This window comes from Zalophus californianus, chromosome 9 (assembly GCF_009762305.2).
Source record: "Zalophus californianus isolate mZalCal1 chromosome 9, mZalCal1.pri.v2, whole genome shotgun sequence".
Taxonomy (NCBI): Eukaryota; Metazoa; Chordata; class Mammalia; order Carnivora; family Otariidae; genus Zalophus; species Zalophus californianus.
Window position 1 is genome coordinate 73029436 of NC_045603.1, and position 18323 is coordinate 73047758.

Genomic DNA, 18323 nt, shown 5'->3' on the forward strand with positions numbered 1-18323 from the left:
ATTTCTTGTTGTCAATTTGATTAAAATAATACATATGAAAATCAAGAAAAATGTAAATCATCAGATGTACCTAGCATTTTGGAAACATATCTTTTCTCTACTAAAAATTCCTAAGAGTATAATCAAGATAAAGGGCAGCAACTCCCAAGTATATTGTCCTAATACTCTAGTTTTTACAATCTTAATTGCTCTTAATTGTAGCTCCTCTTTTTCTGTCTGTAGTATGACGTATTTGTTTTTAAACTAAAAAGAAAAAAAAGTCTATTAGGTATGGATTCTGGAACGAGAGCACTTAAATTTAAAATCTTGGTCCAGTGTTTACAAATTATGTGAACTTGATCAAATTCCTTAACCTGTCTGTGTTTGTTTCCTTATCTGTAAAGTGGAGATAATGATAGCATTACTTGGTAGGGTTGCTGTGAGTTAATATAGGTAGAATATTTAAAACAACACATATTTAGGAATTCAATAACTGTTAGCCAATGATATTTATATACCTTGCAAACTTTTACTCATCCTTCATGACAAGTCAAGCCTCACGGACCACATATAAAACCCTTTTGTGATTCTACTTTCTTCTCACCTTCCCTGCAAAGTCCGGGTCTTCTTCTCTGGGTTCTGGTGCAATACCGCATTATAATGGCCCATCTCCTTGCCAGACACTGAATAGAAAGCATCAACAGTTTACTCATCTTTGCATTCCTAATATTCATTTTAATGCTTGGAAAATTGCATGTGGTCAAGAAATATTTGCTGAAAGAATGGTAATAAGACTTGGCAGATATCAGAGGGTTAAAATTAGAAATTATTTATTTCAGATATTATAGGATATTCCCATGGTCAGTCATTTTCACCATTAATTCCTCTTGTGGCTTTTGTATCAATATGAATCACCACAGCATCATTATAAATTCATCTGCCAATTAAATCATCCTTGCATATAAAAGAGTAACAAAGTTTGTGATTTGTTCACAAAATTTCCAGTGTCATTCAACAATTGATTTATTGAATTGGGTTTCTTTAAAAAGTAAAACCAATTTTTAGGGCCACATACCAAAACAACTCAGTTTTTTAAAATTTTTTCAGGGTCGCCTGGGTGGCTTAGTCAGTTAAGCAGCTGATTCTTGGTTTCAGCTCAGGTCATGATCTCAGGGTCCTGGGATTGAGCCCCCGGTCAGGCTCCATGCTCAACCGGGGAGTTAGCTTGTGGATTCTCTCTCTCCCTCTGCCCCTGCTCATGCTCTCTTTCTCTCTCTCTAAAATAAATAAACAAATAAATCTTTAAAAAATTTTTTCAAATAGTAATTTTGATAATCTGTAGATACAGTTTTGGGGATAGGTTTTTTGATGTAATAAATCCGTTATTAAAATTAAATGACATCAAAATTTTATCCATCTCATATTAAAATACTTTGCTATCTAAGTCACAGAAAGAATATTGACTAGTTTTTCTACATTGTATCCAATACAAGAAATAATTGCATTTTGCTTTATTTTCCCTGAATGTGCTTGGGATCATAGAATGCTCACTTCTAAAGAATCTTACTACCATTGTGACAGCACAGGAAAGCACCAAACCTTCTCTCTGCTAGTTCCACAGGGAACAAGATTCCTTTTCAGAATAAGAGTCCTAGGGCAAACTCCCTGCCATGTGTCCCAAAGTAATTTGCCCACCGTCACGTTCTGTTTTTTTCAGACACTCTGCCCACTCCATCATGCATCCTAGTGAATTAACTCATTGCCTCCTGCCTTTCTTTAACTGACACATGCATTTAGTTTTGGATATTTTTCTCAATGCAAATATATATACCCCGGTTTCTTTTGAATCTGTATTTTGTTAATTCTTAGCTGTTTTCCTCCACTCGGGAACTCAAGAGATTCTTCAAGATAACATTTTAGAAATTAACCCTTAGGGGCACTTGGGTGACTCAGTCGTTAAGCATCTGCCTTCAGCTCAGGTCATGATCTCAGGGTCCTGGGATTGGGCCTCGCATTGGGCTCCCTGTTCAGCAGGAAGCCGGCTTCTCCCTCTCCCACTCCCCCTGCTTGTGTTCCCTCTCTCGCTGTGTCTCTCTCTCTCTGTCAAATAAATAAATAAAAATCTTAAAAAAAATTACCCCTTAAATAGTTACAACATTAATATACTGAAATACAATGCTAATGACAGACCTCTCACACAGTGGAGACATGTGGTGGAAGGCTTTTGATAAAAACACCTACTCATTTATGGCTTAGGTTTTACACACACATAAATCTTACACAAATGTCAGCATTGTTGTATTATTCCACGGTTTATTAGTGATATGCCTTGCTTATTGGTGCCAATTTCCTAGTAAATATTCCTAAAAGGGAATGGTTTTTGTGCTTTCACTGAGAAAGATGGTCTTGACAGGAGATGAGTCACCTTTCACATTACCCTGATAACAAGGTGTTCTTTTAAAAGAAAAACAGCAGGAGATTCCACCTAAATTGATAACTGGCAGAATAAAAGCAAGACCCTATTCTACTGAGCCTTATGGACAAAAAGCAGAGCTTGATCTCATTTATTATCTCACCTAGAATAAAAGTCATATTTAGTGTTTTTCTTTGAGCATGTACATCATGTTTGTCTTGAAAAGAAGCTGAATCGGATTTGGACTGAAAAGGATTTGTAGCTTTTCACTGAACTCACTCCCAATATTGATATCTTCTGACAGGTATTTTCTTTGGTAAAGCTTAGGAATGTTGACAATTTGACTCAGAAACATTCATTTCATAACAAGAAAAAAATGTTTTTCTTATATTTAAAATCTTCTATTTTAAATCGCAGAAAGATATCGAAACAAAAGATCATTATGACCTTAAGCTTTTCACAAAATTTCTAATTTTCTGGAAATGAAATTTGTTATGTAAATGGAGCCAAATCAGAAATTTGACTGAAGGATCTTTAGGTCTCACTAACATTCTGAAATCTTTACATTTATTTTGAACCCTGGCTTGAATGAATAATTTTTTATAGGTTTTGTAATTCCTGACATTGACACCTTGCTATGTTGCTCTCTGAGTAAGCCTTTTACTGTTACTTGTGATAGTTATCAGGTGTATTTTTTTTCATGCATAGTAAAATAAGATGTTTAACATTAAATCAGGACACTAATAGTATTGCATATCTTTTTCAAAAAGTCCATCTTGGGTATATTAACTCTATTTTACCCCTCCGTGTTGGTTTTAGATCACAGAATTAGCGGGCTATACTGCTCGAGTGTACAATATGTTTTGGGTCTTTGATGAAGTGAAAAGAGGCATTTATAAGAGAGCTGCTCTCATCCAAGAGTCTGAAAGCCACAGCAGGAATGGAGCTGACATAGAATTACCCCTCAGTGACGCACTGGAGATCAAAGGTATTGAATCGAATGTTTTATATTTTCCTAAATTTAAACATTTACTTTAAAAAAAAGATTTTATTTATTTATTTGAAAGAGAGAGAGAAAGAGCATGAGCAGGGGAAGAGGGAGAAGCAGGCTCCGGAGCAGGGAGCCCGATGAGGAGCTCGATCCCAGGACCCTGGGATCATGACCTGAGCTGAAGTCAGACGCTTAACGACTGAGCCACCCAGGAGACCCTTTAAATGTTTACTTTAGCAACAGAACCAAACATTTCTAGAAGATAGCTTTTAACAGTTACAAAGAACTAATACTTGCTTATTTAAACAGTTCTTTCTAAAATTAGTGTCACAATTTGAGGAGTGGTGACTAACATTACCATAAAAAAATTATGCTACTTGTATTTAGGACAAATTTCTAGAATTATTTTTGGAAACTGCCCATATGGCAGAATAAATTGTTTGCTTTAAAAGTTCAAAGACAGAATTAGAGCTAACATCTTATTGTTCTTCATCCTTCTATGAAGTTTTTTTTAATTTAATTTTATTATGTTATGTTAATCACCATACATTACATCATTAGTTTTTGATGTAGTGTCCCATGATTCATTTTTTGTATATAACACCCAGTGCTCCATTCAATACGTGCCCTCTTTAATACTCATCACCAGGCTAACCCATCCACCCCCCAGAACCCTCAGTTTGTTTCTCAGAGTCCATAGTCTCTCATGGTTCGTCTCCCGCTCCGATTCCGCCCCCCTCATTTTTACCTTCCTACTATCTTCTTCTTTTTTTTTTTTTTAACATATAATGTATTATTTGTTTCAGAGGTACAGGTCTATGATTCTATGAAATGTTTAAACTTGTTTGGTTATCACATTTTTAAAAATTGTACTCTTCCTTGTCTTAATTCCCTTTTTGCAGTGCTGTATTTTTTTTTTCTGTAGGAAAGGTTAATAGTGAAATAAGTAATTGTAAAGAATATGGCTGGGTCTATCAGATCGAGTTTATCCCATCACGCTCTCATTATGACATTGACATTAGATTATTGTAAAATCATGTTTCTGAGAAAGATTTTCCAAATATATGTGTCAGAATCCACATTTACATTAAAATTTGCTTTATATGTAGATGCAACATGTAATAGCTTTTATAACTTAAACTATTCCTTAACTTTTAGGAAGAGTTATTGATGTGGATCATGGAATTATTTGTGAAAATGTTCCCATAATTACACCAACGGGAGAAGTGGTGGCTTCCAGGCTAAACTTCAAAGTAAGATGATATTCAAGAATCTTCTGATTGTTGCCATCACACTAATACAAAACAACTCAGAATTCATGTACCTTATGTTAAATACTTGGAGGAGCATATGGAAAGGAGGGGAAATCAAGAAAGGTATGCACAGTGGCTCAATTACAGAAGCAGTTACTTCTTCAGAAAGCAAAGAGAAAGAGAAATTTGATTTCTACTGCTTTTTTGCCAGGTTGAAAATCAAAATTTCTCAGTGCACTGAGGGCCTATACAAGGTAACTTTTGGGAACAATAGAAAAATTCATCAGAAATTAATATCTGGAAGTAAATTTTAATTTTTTCCTTGTAAGGATTATTCAAAATATATAAGCCTATATTGTAATATATTTACTAAAATATGAGGAAAGAGGTCCTTAGCAAGTTTACTCCCATTATTGAATATTTTCTAAATTTAATTTATATTTCCAATAATCTCATCTTCCATTCGGAAAAAAATAGAAGATTCGTGGATTAGTTTTTAATTTTGTTGAGAATAAGAGATATTTGTTATGTATTGTTCTATGTCTTGATTACAGAAACCAAGATGTAGAAATTTCTTAACAAACCTGAGGCCCTAATTGAACATACATTTTGGAATTTAAGTACACAATAATTTGCAGATAAGGATAAATGACTTTAATGCAGGCATCTAAGTGTAGTTCAAACAAAGACATGATTGGACTTGGTAACAGAATCACAGGCATGATAATACATGTACTAATGATTTTAGTATGGACCTCAGTCTAGGATTATTTTTAAAGATGGGTCTGCAAATGAATAAGTGTGCTGGAAGGTGATATGTACTGAACATAGGGAAATTCTGTGTTAACAAATATAAGAGAAATTGTGTTTTAACTACAATTTGGTTAGGTTTTATTTTTCCATTTACTTATTTGGATCTGATCATGAGTACCAATTAGGTGCTAATGATGCACCATAATCTTAAGTAGATTTGAAATAAAACTACTTGAAGAGGTATACATGGAATATTTAATTACTTATTAATCGTTTAGCAATTTATAATTTATGACTTTTTATATAGAATTTGTCAGGTTAGGTTTTGTAATATCAATTCTTATTGCTCCATTTATTAAATAGAATTAAGTCTTGAATTCTGCCACCTACTAACTACATTATTGTGGACACACACTCTGTGAAAAAAATTCAGGGCTCGGTTTATTTTTTATAAAAAATGAATTTTAAAATACTTAATCTAATGAAAATGTCATGAATTTTGAACTTCTACAAAGATATATGTTAATATAGTGCACTTTATGATAATTGGTATTTTTCTGACTCAGCGGTTTATTTAAAGTGTCAGTTCCCTAAGATATAATAAAAGTTCTGTTTCCTGTATGCATTGACAAATAAACAGGTTTCTAGAGGAAAAGGTTCTCATCCTTTTGTAGACATTGTGGAATTAAAAAAACTGGAGAAGAATATTCAATGAATGTGGGAATTATTTTTGCTTCACACTTGCTGTTTACTAAACATAAGAACACTTATGCCAATAAAATAATTTGAATGTAGAAAAGGCTTCTATTATGACTCAAAATGTGTTAAAAATCTGAGAATTCCTGAGAATGATGCTATTAAAATATTTTGTGAATATGCCTTTTGCCATGGCACATACCTTTAAAAAAATCATTTGGGAAGTTTTTATGCTTCTACAAAATTAAACTTCCTTAACCCTCTCTCTAGTGAAAGAGCACAGCAAATCACAAAATTAATTCTTTTTGGGCTCTTCCCAGGATTTTCTTTGAACTTTATTTTATCAGAATAGGTTTTCAGTTTGGCTACAATTAGGGAGAAAAAATGTCTATAGTAAATTGTTTAGACTCAAGCTCACTCCTGTCTTATGTCCTTGTGGTAGCTGCCTCCAGTGCCTGAAATGCTCTTCCTCCCAGCTCTGACTGGTTTTCTCTTGTTGCCCAGGCTCAGGTGAAATATTTCCTCCTCAAGAGAGGATTTTCCTGACCACCCAATCAAAAGAAGCGCTCCTCACCCCCCACCACCACCTCTAACCTCATAATGCCACCATCTTTCCCAAATGCATTTTTCTTATTTTGCTATTATAATACTATTTATCACTACCTAATTTTTGTTCACGTCTTTTCTGCCATCTTTCCCATTGGAATGTAAACCATGAGAACAGAGTTTGTCTTGGGTAGCCCTGGGTATCCCTTGTGCCTAGAAGAATGTCTGGCACATGGTAAATAATCAATGTTTACCAAGGAAATGTCTAATTATTTAGACAGAATATATATCTGAACCATTTTTGCTTTACATGTACTTATTCTATACATCCCTAGTTCCTTTATCTTAACTTCATCCCAACCCTTCTCTTTTCCTTCCCTTCCTCCCTCTCTCCACCACCTTCTTTCAACAAAAAGATTTCAGCTTATGTTATTCACAATGTGTAGACATGGAACTAACCCATTATACTGGCATAATCCAAGTAATATAATGTTTTTCATCTTTGAATTTTCAATATGATATATTCTATATCATTAATACTTAGATATTTGTATCCATATTATACAAAGCTTTATCTACAAGCATACTGTAGATTTCTGCCTCTCATATTTTGATGCTGTATTCACTTTTTAATCGCCATTATAAAATATTGTTTGTTCTTAGAAATGTTATCATTGTTCTTAGAGCACATTTTTAACAGATGTTCCTTTCCCTTGTTCCTCTCAATACTCCTTAAATACCATACTAAGACAACTTCCTGATCCTATTGGGTGGAATGGGAACTCATGAAATTTAACTGTTTAAATTTAAATGACAAGTAAGATGAAAGATTCTAAAAAGAAGCATCCAGTTGATAATGGATAAATAAATTCTAAGATATAAATGTGTGTGTGTGTATATATATATATATATATATATATATGTTTTATTTATTTATTTATTTTAAAGATTTATTTATTTGACAGAGAGAGACACAGTGAGAGAGGGAACACAAGCAGGGGGAGTGGGAGAGGGAGAAGCAGGCTTCCCGCTGAGCAGGGAGCCCAATGCAGGGCTCGATCCCAGGACCCTGGGATCATGACCCAAGCCGAAGGCAGATGCTTAATGACTGAGTCATGACCCAAGCCGAAGGCAGATGCTTAATGACTGAGCCACCCAGGCACCCCTATATATAGGTTTTAAATTCATTCCTAGACATAAGACTAAATTATAATCCTCTTGCTTTCCTCTGTCTTGGTTTGGTAAATGTATTTTCTCCATCTGTGAATAAAACAGAATTAGAATCATTTCATCTGTCTGATTATGGGCTTTTGTGATTGTGTAACATTTCAGACTGCTGAAGTGTAAAATTAAGCTACCCAGCTGGATCTTAGAATAGCTTTGTAGCTAATAACTCCAACTGACAAATACAACAAAGTTTTATTTGAATTCAATATAAATTTAACCAAATATTAATATAAAGAAAGTAAAATGTAATGTTTTAATTAAAGATTTTATACTTTCTTATTTCCCATGTGGCTGTGTTTCTACATATGTGTGTAGTATCTGATGACGAGACCGCAATTAAAATTTTAGAAAGGCAGTACTCATTCCAAGAAGATCCATTTCCTTTGGAGTTGGATTATTTTATCATGCTTTTAGCTTCAGAGTATGGTCAAAAGCCAAATTTAATGTTCTCCATCCTGATTTTTTTTTTTTTTGACTCCTTGCCTACCCTGGGTTATCATGTGTTTGAAAGTTTTTAAAAAATGAATCACTTTTAAATGCTGCCAAATGAAATCATTTCTAATATTGCAGTTTGTAATTTTATTTCTTACTTTAGGTACAAGAAGGAATGCATCTTTTGATAACTGGTCCTAATGGTTGTGGGAAAAGTTCTCTCTTCAGAATTTTAAGTGGGCTCTGGCCTGTGTATGAAGGAGTCCTCTACAAACCACCTCCCCAACATATGTTCTATATTCCACAAAGGTAGGTACATATTTTATGTCACAAGAAAATTTCAGTTTGCTTTTGAATTATCTTGATTCCTTAGGCTCCTCAGTTTATAATCTTCAAGCATGTTTTCATTGAGAGAAACTATTAAGGAAATACAAATTCAGTTATCCAACAGAGTTTTATTATTGCTTTGATTATAAGAGTTTCCAGGACAAGACCACTTCTTTTCATTTTCACATCTATCTAGATGTAATGACCCCTCAAAGACTATAGATGTTAATCTCAAGGAAGAGCAGGCTAGTCAAAGGAATAATTTGATTGCCTTAGATTTCAGATTATCTCTTCTCACAGATAAAATTGTATTTAGATAGTATACTAATCTCTTCATCAAGCTGCATATGTTCATAGGTTCTAAAATTGTTCACTTATGTTTTAAGAGCCTCCATAAAATAGTCTTTATTACAGTCATGCTATATTATTAATTAATGATTTGAAACTACCTTAATTTAAAAAAATTTTGAATGAGTGTAAAGCATAGAAATATTTTAAAAGAATATTGTTTCTTCTGAAGTCTTTAGCCATCTTTCCTCATAACAATTTAGAAACATCTAAATACAAAGTTATACTTGAGGATTTGGAATATTTATTGTGGATGAGAGAAAATGAAATTTGAAGAAGAGACACACTCATGCTCATCTTTTCCATCTGTCATCACCCTGGGTTAGGTAGAAATCACAGAGCGCTCCTAATGTATTAGAAGACTATTCTGTGGAACCTAATAGAGCACTTAGGCTGAAAGTACAGAACCAGAACAAATATAAAAGTTACATCAAGTATGGTACTATCACATGTCTCTCTTCCCCTTTTCTCTTGTTAAAAAGTGCTTACACAATCCTGCCACTGGTCTAATTTTTAGACCACATGTTGTAGTTAGGCACATGAGGGTTTGTGGGGCTCTTTGCTTTAAAGTATGATTTATGTTAGTAGTAAGATGCTACTTGAAGTATGGGAGAATGAACTGCATTGGCAATAAGAAAATGTTGGATGTGAGCAGTGTCATGAATTCTTATGTTTACCATAAAATAGATAACATTTTGTGGCACCAGAATCATTGTCTCTTCCTCTGTATGCTTTAAAGTCTTTGGGGAAACCTTTTGAATCTGACAACTAAATTATCCTGCCAAAGCTTAAGTTTCAGACATTAATGTGGTAAGTAGACTGATTTTATTTTTTTAATTTAGGTATAAGGCATAAAATCATGAGGAAAATATTCTATCATAGAATTCTACTCTCTTGGGCACCTGGGTGGCTCAGTTGGTTAAGCGACTGCCTTCAGCTCAGGTCATGATCCTGGAGTCCCGGGATCGAGTCCCACATCGGGCTCCCTGCTCGGCGGGGAGTCTGCTTCTCCCTCTGACCCTCCCCCCTCTCATGTACTCTCTCTCTCTCATTCTCACCTCTCAAAATAAATAATAAATAAATCTTTAAAAAAAAAAGAATTCTACTCTCTTAATTGAAATAAAATCATATATATAAATTTTATATTTTTAGCTATTTTAGATTTCTTATATTATATGAAAGATATTATTCTTGAATATAGCTGTGACCTGAGCAATACAAGATATTTCCAAGGCATAGAAAAGTGCATAATCCAGCAAAATCATCCTTCAGAAATTAAGGGGAAATAAAGTCTTTCCTAGACAAACAAAAGCTGAGGGAATGCATTGCCACTAGACCTGCCTTACAAGACATGCTGAAAGGAATTCTTGAAATTGAAATGAAGCTAACTAGTAACATGAAAATATATAAACATACCAGTAAAAGTGAATATGTAGTCAAATTCAGAATATTCTAACATGATGGCGTGTTAACCACTTAAATATTAGTATAAAGGACAAAGTATTAAAAATAACTATAACTAGTATAATTTCAATATAAAAAGAGATAAGTTGTGATATTGAAAACTTAAAAGAGGGAGAGTGAAAGGGTAGAGTTTTTGTATGCAATTGAAATTAGGTTGTTACCACAAAGCAAAAACCTATAGTAGATTCATAGATAAAGAGAAAGGAATCAGAGAGAGAACTACTATAGAAAATCACCAATTCACAAAGAAAGGATGCAAGAAAGGGAGAAAGGAGCCAGAGAATGCCAAAAAAATCAGAAACAATAAGATGGCATTAGTAACTCCTTGCCTATTAACACTTACTCTAAATGTAAATGGATTGAATTCTCCAGTCAAAACATAGAGTGGCTAGATAGATAAAAAATAAGACCCAAATATATGCTGTCTATGAGAGACTCACTTCAGCTTTAAGTACACACATAGATTGAAAGTGAAGGGATGGAAAAAGATATTCCATGTAAATGGAAACCAAAAGAAAGCAGGGATAGCTATGCTTATATCAGACAAAATAGATTTCAAGTGAAAAATGTTAACAAAAGACAAAGAAGATCATTATATAATGACAATGTGGTCAATTTGTCAAGAAGATGTAATAGTTGTAATATATATGCACCCAACAGTGGGGCACCTAAATATATTAAGCAAAAATTAACAGATCTGACGGAAGTTACACAACAATACAATAATAGTTGGGGACCCTACTTTCAACAACACATAGATCATCCCGACAGAAAATTAACAAGAAACAACGAGCTTGAACCATACTTCAGACTAAATTGACCTAACAGACATATGCAGGCATTCTATCCAACAGCAGCAAAATACATATTCTTCTCAAGCATGCATGGAACATTCTCTAGGAATATCATATGACACAAAACAAGTCTTACCAAATTTAGGAAGACTGAAGTCATACCAAGTATTTTTTCCCATTACAATGGTATGAAAGTAGATATCAATAATAGGAGGAAAACTGGAAAATTTACAAATATGTGAAAATTAAATAATATTCCTGAGCAACCAACAGGTCAAAGAAGAAATCAAAAGAGAATTTTAAAAAATCTTGAAACAAATGAAAATGGAAACCAAATATATGGGATGCTACAATAGCAGTTCTTTTTTTTAATAAAGATTTTATTTATTTGACAGAGAGAGAGAGGGAGAGAGAGAGCACAAGCAGAGGGAGTGGCAGGCAGAGGAAGAGGAAGAAGCAGGCTCACCACTGAGCAGGGAGCCCCTGGATCCCTGAGCAGGTCCCAGGATCCCAGGACCCTGGGATCACAAGGCAGATGCTTAACTGACTGAGCCACCCAGGTGCCCCTACAATAGCCGTTCTAAGAGGATCATTTATAGTAGTAAATGCCTATATAAAGATGAAAAAAGATTTCAAATAAACTTAACTTTACACCTCAATGAACTAGAAAAAGAAGAACAAATAAAGCCCACAGTTAACAGAAGGAAGGAAATAACAAATATCAGAGCAGAAATAAATGAAATAGAGAAAAAAAGAATGATAGAAAAGATCAACAAACCTAGGAGCTACTAGTTTGAAAAGATAAACAAAAGATAAACCTTTAGCTAAAATAAGAGAAAAAGAAAGAAGACTCAAATAAATAAAATCAGAAATGAAAGAAGAGACATTACAACTGATACCTCAAAAATATATAGAGTCTTAAAAGACTACTATGAACAATTGTATACCAACAAATTCGACAACCTAGAAGAAATGGATAACTGCCTAGAAACACCCAACTTACCAAGACTGAATCATGAAGAAAGAAAATATGAACAGACCAATAGCAAGTAAAGAGATTGAATCAGTAATGAAAAATCTCTCAGCAAAGAAAAGTCCAAGCCAGTTGGTTTCACTGGTAAATTTCTAACAAATATTTAAAGAAGAATTAATGACAATCTTCTCAAACTCTTCCAAAAAATCAAAGTACTCCCAAACTCATTTTATGAGGCCAGCACTACCCTTATCCAGATGAGGACACTACAAAATAAGAAAACTACAGACCAATATCCTAGATAAATATAGATGCAAAAATTCTCAACAAAATATTAGCAAACCAAATTTAACAGCCCATTAGAAGAATCAGACTATGATCAAGCAAGATTTAATCCTGAGATGTAAGAGTGGTTCAACATATGCAAATCAATAAGTGTGATGCACCCCATTAATAGAATAAAAGATAAAAATCATATGATCATTTCAATAGATGAAGAAAAAGCACTTGAAAAAAATACAAATGATTTCATGACAAAAACTCTCAATGAGGCGGGTATATAAGGAACATACCTCAACATTATAAAAGGCCATATATGACAAACCCACAGCTAACATAATACTCAACAGTGAAAGATTGAAAGCTTTTTCTCTAAGATCAAGAACAAGACAAAAAAAAAAAAAAAAAGAGCAAGACAAGGGTACCCAATCTGACCACTCTTATTCAACATAGTACTAGAAGTTCTAGTCAGAGCAATTAGGTAAGATATAGAAATAAAAGGCATCCAAATCAAAAGGGAAGAAGTAAATTGTCTTTGTTAGCAGATGATATAATCTTACATATAGAAAACCCTGAAAATTCCACAAAAACATTCAAAACAAATCAATGAACTTAATAAAGTTGTAGGATACAAAATCAACATATAGAAATCAACTGCATTTCTATACACTACCAACAAACTATCTGAAAAATAAATAAAATAATCTCATTTATAATAGCATGGGAAACAATAAAGTACTTAGGAATATTTGACTGAGGCGGTGAAAGATCTATACACTGAAAACTATAAGACTATGATGAAAGAAAATGGGGAAGACACAAATGGAAAGATATCCAAGTTCATGGATTGGAAGAATTAATATTGCTAAAATGTCTATACTATCCAGAGCCATCTACAGATTCAGTGCAATTCCTGTCAAAATCCCAATGGCATTTTTCATAGAAATAGAGAAAACTATCCTAAAAATTGTGTAGAGCCACAAAAAAGCCCTGAGGATCCAAAGCAAACCTGAGAAAGAACAAAGCTGGAGGCATTGCACTTCTGATTTCAACTATACTATAAGTGTATAGTCATCAAACAGTATGATGCTGGCATAAAAATAGATATAGACCAATGGAATAGAATCAAGGGCCCAGAAATAGGGATGCTTGGATGGCTTAGTCAGTTAAGCATCTGACTCTTGACTTCAGCTCAGGTCATGATTGCAGGATCATGAGCTTGAGCCCTGCATCAGGCTCCATGCTGGACATGGAGCCTCCTTAGGATTCCCTCTCTCCCTATGCTCCTCCCCACTCCCACGTGCTCTCTCTCTTCCTCTCTCTCTCAAAAAAAAAAAAAAAAGCCCAAAATAAACCCATGCATATGGTCAACTAATATTTGACAAGGGAGCCAAGACTACACAAGCAAGGAAAGTGTAGCCTTTTTAGTAAATGTTTTTGGAATAACTGGATGAGCACATGCAGAAAAATGAAATTGGAACCCTATCTTACACCATTCACAAAAATGAACTTGAAATAGATTGAAAACTTGAATGTGAGACCCGAAACTATAAAACTCCTAGAAAAAAATAGGGGAAAAGCTCTTTGGCATTGTCTGGGGAATGATTTTTTTTGGATATAACACTGAAAGTACAAGTAACAAAAGCAAAAATCAATAGGTTGGCCCTACATCAACATATAGAAGGGGAGAAAATATTTGCAAATCTTGTATCTAATAAGGGCTTAATATCCAAAAAATATAAAGAATATATACAACTCATTAGCAAAAAATCAAACAGTCTGATTTGAAAATGGGCAGAGGAATTGAATAGACATTTTTTTCAAAGACAAATGGCCGACAGGTACATGAAAAGGTGTTAACATCACTATCCTTAGAGAAATGCAAACCAAATCCACATGAGATATCACCTAACACCTGTTAGAATGACTATTACCAAAAAGACAAGAGATAACAAGTGTTGGCAAGGATGTGAAGAAAAAGAGGACCTCTGTGCACTATTGGTGGGAATGTAAGTTCGTTCAGTCACTATGGCAAACAGTATGGAGGCTCCTCAAAAAATTAAAAATAGAACTATCATATGATCCAGCAATACCATTTCTGGTTGTATATGTCTAAAGGAAATGGAAACAGGATCTTGAAGGGATACCTGTACTTCCATATTCATTGCAGCATTGTTTACAATAGCCAAAATGTGGAAACAACCTCAGTGTCCACTGACAGTTGAATGGAAAGAGAAGATGTGGTATATATATATATAAATATATATATATATATATATATATACACACACACACACAATGGAAACTTCTTCAGCCAAGAGAACATGTGACAACATGAAACAGACCTTGAGGACATTATACTAAGTGAAATAATTCTGAAAAAGAAAGACAAATATATGATAGCACCTATAGATGGAATCTAAAAAAGCCAAACCTAGAGAAACAGAGAATAGAATGATGGTTACCAGAAGCTGGAGAGTAGAGGAAATGGGGAGATGTTAATCAGGAATACAAAATTCTAGTTAGAAGATGAATAAGTTCTGGTAATCTAATGCACAGCATTGTGGTTACAGTTAGCAATAACATATCATATACTTGGAAGTTGTTGAGAGAGTTAGTCTAAAATATTCTTACCACAATAAAGTCATGGTAATTATGTGAGGTGATAAAGTCATTAGGTAACACTTCAGTGATAATCATTTTGCTATATATAAGTATATCAAATCAACATGTTGTATACCGTAAACTTACACAATGTTATATGTTAATTTTATCTCAATAAAGCTGAAAAAAACAAGAAAACAATACCACTAAGCTGTTCATATAAAAATGGTAGAGCAAATTTTATGTTATGTGTATTTTACCAAATTTTTTATAAGTGGGGGAAAAACACAAAGTACATAAATTCCAGTGTTTGCCCTCGAGAGACCTGTGTTATTTTGCAACAAACATAAATCACTGGGAAACTTTTTCCTCCTTATAAAATTTACTGTTGCCTAAGCAAAAGGTCAACCGTAACTTAGTTAAGGAGAAATGAAAATGCAAACTCTATTTTTTTTAAGGCTAAAGTGTTTTAAAATCATTACTGTTAAAAGTAATTTTATCTTGATTATATAGCTTCTAGAAACATGAAAATTTGTTTTTATGTTTAAAATTTTATAAGACCGATCTTGCAAAAAAGCATAAAATATATTGAAATGTATATGTAAACCAAGAGAGTCTAAATGTATTTATTTCTTATATTCTAAATGCTGCTATTTTCTTTGAGAAAACTTGAAAATAATCTTATAAGTATTTATGATTTCAAAGAAAGCTGCTACAACCTCTTTCAAAGTATTTATCAGTAGGCATTCTTAAATATTTCTTCTTTGAATATTCTCATTAATGAGATATTATCTAATTAGATAATTAGAATTATCTAATGGTTTATTGCATTACTTTATAGCAACAGAATATTGGTTAAGTACTAGTTTGGCAGGAAAAAAAACCCATAAAGTGAATACAGAATTGAGTCTTATGTACCTACAGAATAAACTTCATAAGTTACAAACAGACCTTACAGTAATCTCCCTGTTTTCACTTTTTCTGACTGAAAGACTTCTTGATAGAGGATGGATCTCCATGCAGTGATCAAATGTACATTAATTGTTATTTTCATGGGGGAAAAAGGAGTGGATTTTGTTCAAGAGGGTTTCTAGTAATGTCATTTATATACAAAAGAAAAAAGAACTACTGAGAGAAAAAATTTGTAATTAAGCAAATTAGGACACATATTTTAAACCACATCTTCAGAGAATGTTGCTATGGCTCAGTGTGCAAGCTGGAAAGCCTGAATTCCTAAGAAATTGAGAAATCTCTTCAATATTATTCCAGTTAATGTTTCCTAATACTTTAACAATGTTAATAATGAGAACCAGATAAACGAAAATCTGGGCCTTAGTTCAAGAATACAAATAAAAAGTTGTGTTAGATAAATTAGTTTCAAAACAGCTTTCTTTTATTCTATTTCATTAATGATTGGGTATGATAACTACTAGAACATTTGATAAGTTTTAGCAAAGAAAAATTTCATCTCTAATGTAGATTTAGCTACTCTAAATCTATGGAATAATACATGGTAAATGCTTAGTATTGCTCAGGTGTGACTTTAAAAAATATTTGGGCAATTTTAGGCTGTTCAAGACTGAATTTCCTGAGCAATGCGACTGTAATGTAATCTTCAAACTGTTGATTGAAACTCATTGTTTCCCATTAGCCATCTTGACCCTCAGAAAAAGTCTTCCAGTTGGATACAGATCGTGAATTTCTTTTGTCAATTCTTGGTGCAGTTTTTCCTGTCTTCCCAACTACCTAAGGGTAGATTTGTGATTTCCTGCTTTTGCATTCACTAATCCACTAATTATGACCCATTAGTCACGTAGTAATTTGGTAGTATGTCTCTATCTTCAGCCATTAAAGCCTCTAAAGCCCAATCTTTTATTTGTTTAGCTCACCTGCTAACAAAACGTTATTATATGCTAACATTCACCAAAATAGGATTTGAAACGTCTTGATAGGGGTTGGGGGCAAAGAGAGTAAGGAGAGGAAAGGAGAAAGTGGGGAGGAACGGAGAGGGAAGGAAGGAGGGAAGAAAGACATAAGAAATAGTCGTTTATTGGCAAAAGGTAGCAAAATCTTGTGTTCCTTTTTTTTCTTTTTTTAAAGATTTTATTTATCTGACAGAGAAAGACACAGTGAGAGAAGGAACACAAGCAGGGGGAGTGGGAGAGGAAGAAGCAGGCTTCCCATGGAGCCGGGAGCCCGACACGGGGCTTGATTCCAGGATCCTGGGATCATGACGTGAGCCGAGGGCAGACGTTTAACGACTGGGCCACCCAGGCGCCCCCTTGTGTTCCTTTATATTACTGTGTTTTTTTTTTTTTCCTTAATCATCCAGAGGACCATTTGTGTACATATCTCTCCTCAGCAACAGTCTCCGGTTGGGCACCAACCCACTATGTGATTCTGTTCCCAGAGCTCTTGCTCTCACTACCCTTCCTTGGTAGAAGTATCTTGGGACAGAAATTTTTACCATGATCTTCTTACTACTCCATCCTTATGCCTTAATACTTACTTACATTCAACAGATCTGAAGTAGATTCAGATTTCCCATAATTTTGTATGAAAAGGTAACTTGTGCAAATTTCTGTCCATCCTTTACTTTGGAATTTAAGAAATAAAAGGTTAGTAAAGTGAGAGAAGAATTGTATTATAAGGGTCAAATTAAGTTTAACTAAACATTTTTTAAAAGGAGAAAAAAACAAGAAAAAGGGGGTGAAATGGCTAGGATGTCATACTTCATATCTTGGGAACGTTAATGTACTTTATTCTTTGTCGATACGCTATTCTTTTTTCTAAATTTTAAGTATTTATTAAAGCCCTGCTATTAGATACTATGGAGGATAGACAATGAGTAAGACACAGTCACTCTCAATGTGGAGCTTATGTTAAATTTGGTTATAAACAAAAACATGCAACCAACTTCAATACGAGTCAGAATAAGTGCTTCAAGAAAAGCAAGAAATGCTGTAGATGTTCAAAATGAGAAAAACTACGATATAACAGTGTGTCCTTTGATCTAGGTTTTGAAAGTTAGGATTTTAATAGTTGTCATGAATTGGATGTTTCTCCAGTGACGAAATAGATCAGAAATGTGTCAGAGTCAAGTAGGCACGCAATTTTTGTTCTTGCTTTTGGACACTTCTAAGCAAGTTTGTCCTATCCACCCTCCTCTAGTACACCAAGCTGAGAAAGGTAAATATTTATTAATTCAACTCCGTTAATATTATGCCATTGGTACGTACTGGAA

At 33.8% G+C, this 18323-nt stretch overlaps 2 protein-coding genes across 26 annotated transcripts in view; one reads left to right on the forward strand and one right to left on the reverse strand.

The window, feature by feature from the left end:
* C9H12orf40 (chromosome 9 C12orf40 homolog) overlaps positions 1-18323 on the reverse strand; it is a 228712-nt gene that overhangs the window by 173177 nt on the left and 37212 nt on the right. For all 23 annotated transcript variants that reach the window (XR_003519738.1, XR_003519737.1, XR_003519739.1 and 20 more), the window contains one exon: positions 584-662. Coding sequence is in view for 7 of the 23 variants with exons in the window: in XM_027592535.1 (XP_027448336.1) it covers positions 584-662 (79 nt within the window). In the remaining 16 variants the exon portion in view is untranslated. The remainder of the gene's footprint in view (positions 1-583; positions 663-18323) is intronic.
* The window catches only part of ABCD2 (ATP binding cassette subfamily D member 2), a 73116-nt gene that overhangs the window by 12197 nt on the left and 42596 nt on the right, over positions 1-18323 (forward strand). For all 3 annotated transcript variants that reach the window (XM_027592526.1, XM_027592529.1, XM_027592528.2), the window contains exons 4-6: positions 3212-3380; positions 4542-4636; positions 8454-8599. In XM_027592526.1, the coding sequence (XP_027448327.1) occupies positions 3212-3380; positions 4542-4636; positions 8454-8599 (410 nt within the window). The remainder of the gene's footprint in view (positions 1-3211; positions 3381-4541; positions 4637-8453; positions 8600-18323) is intronic.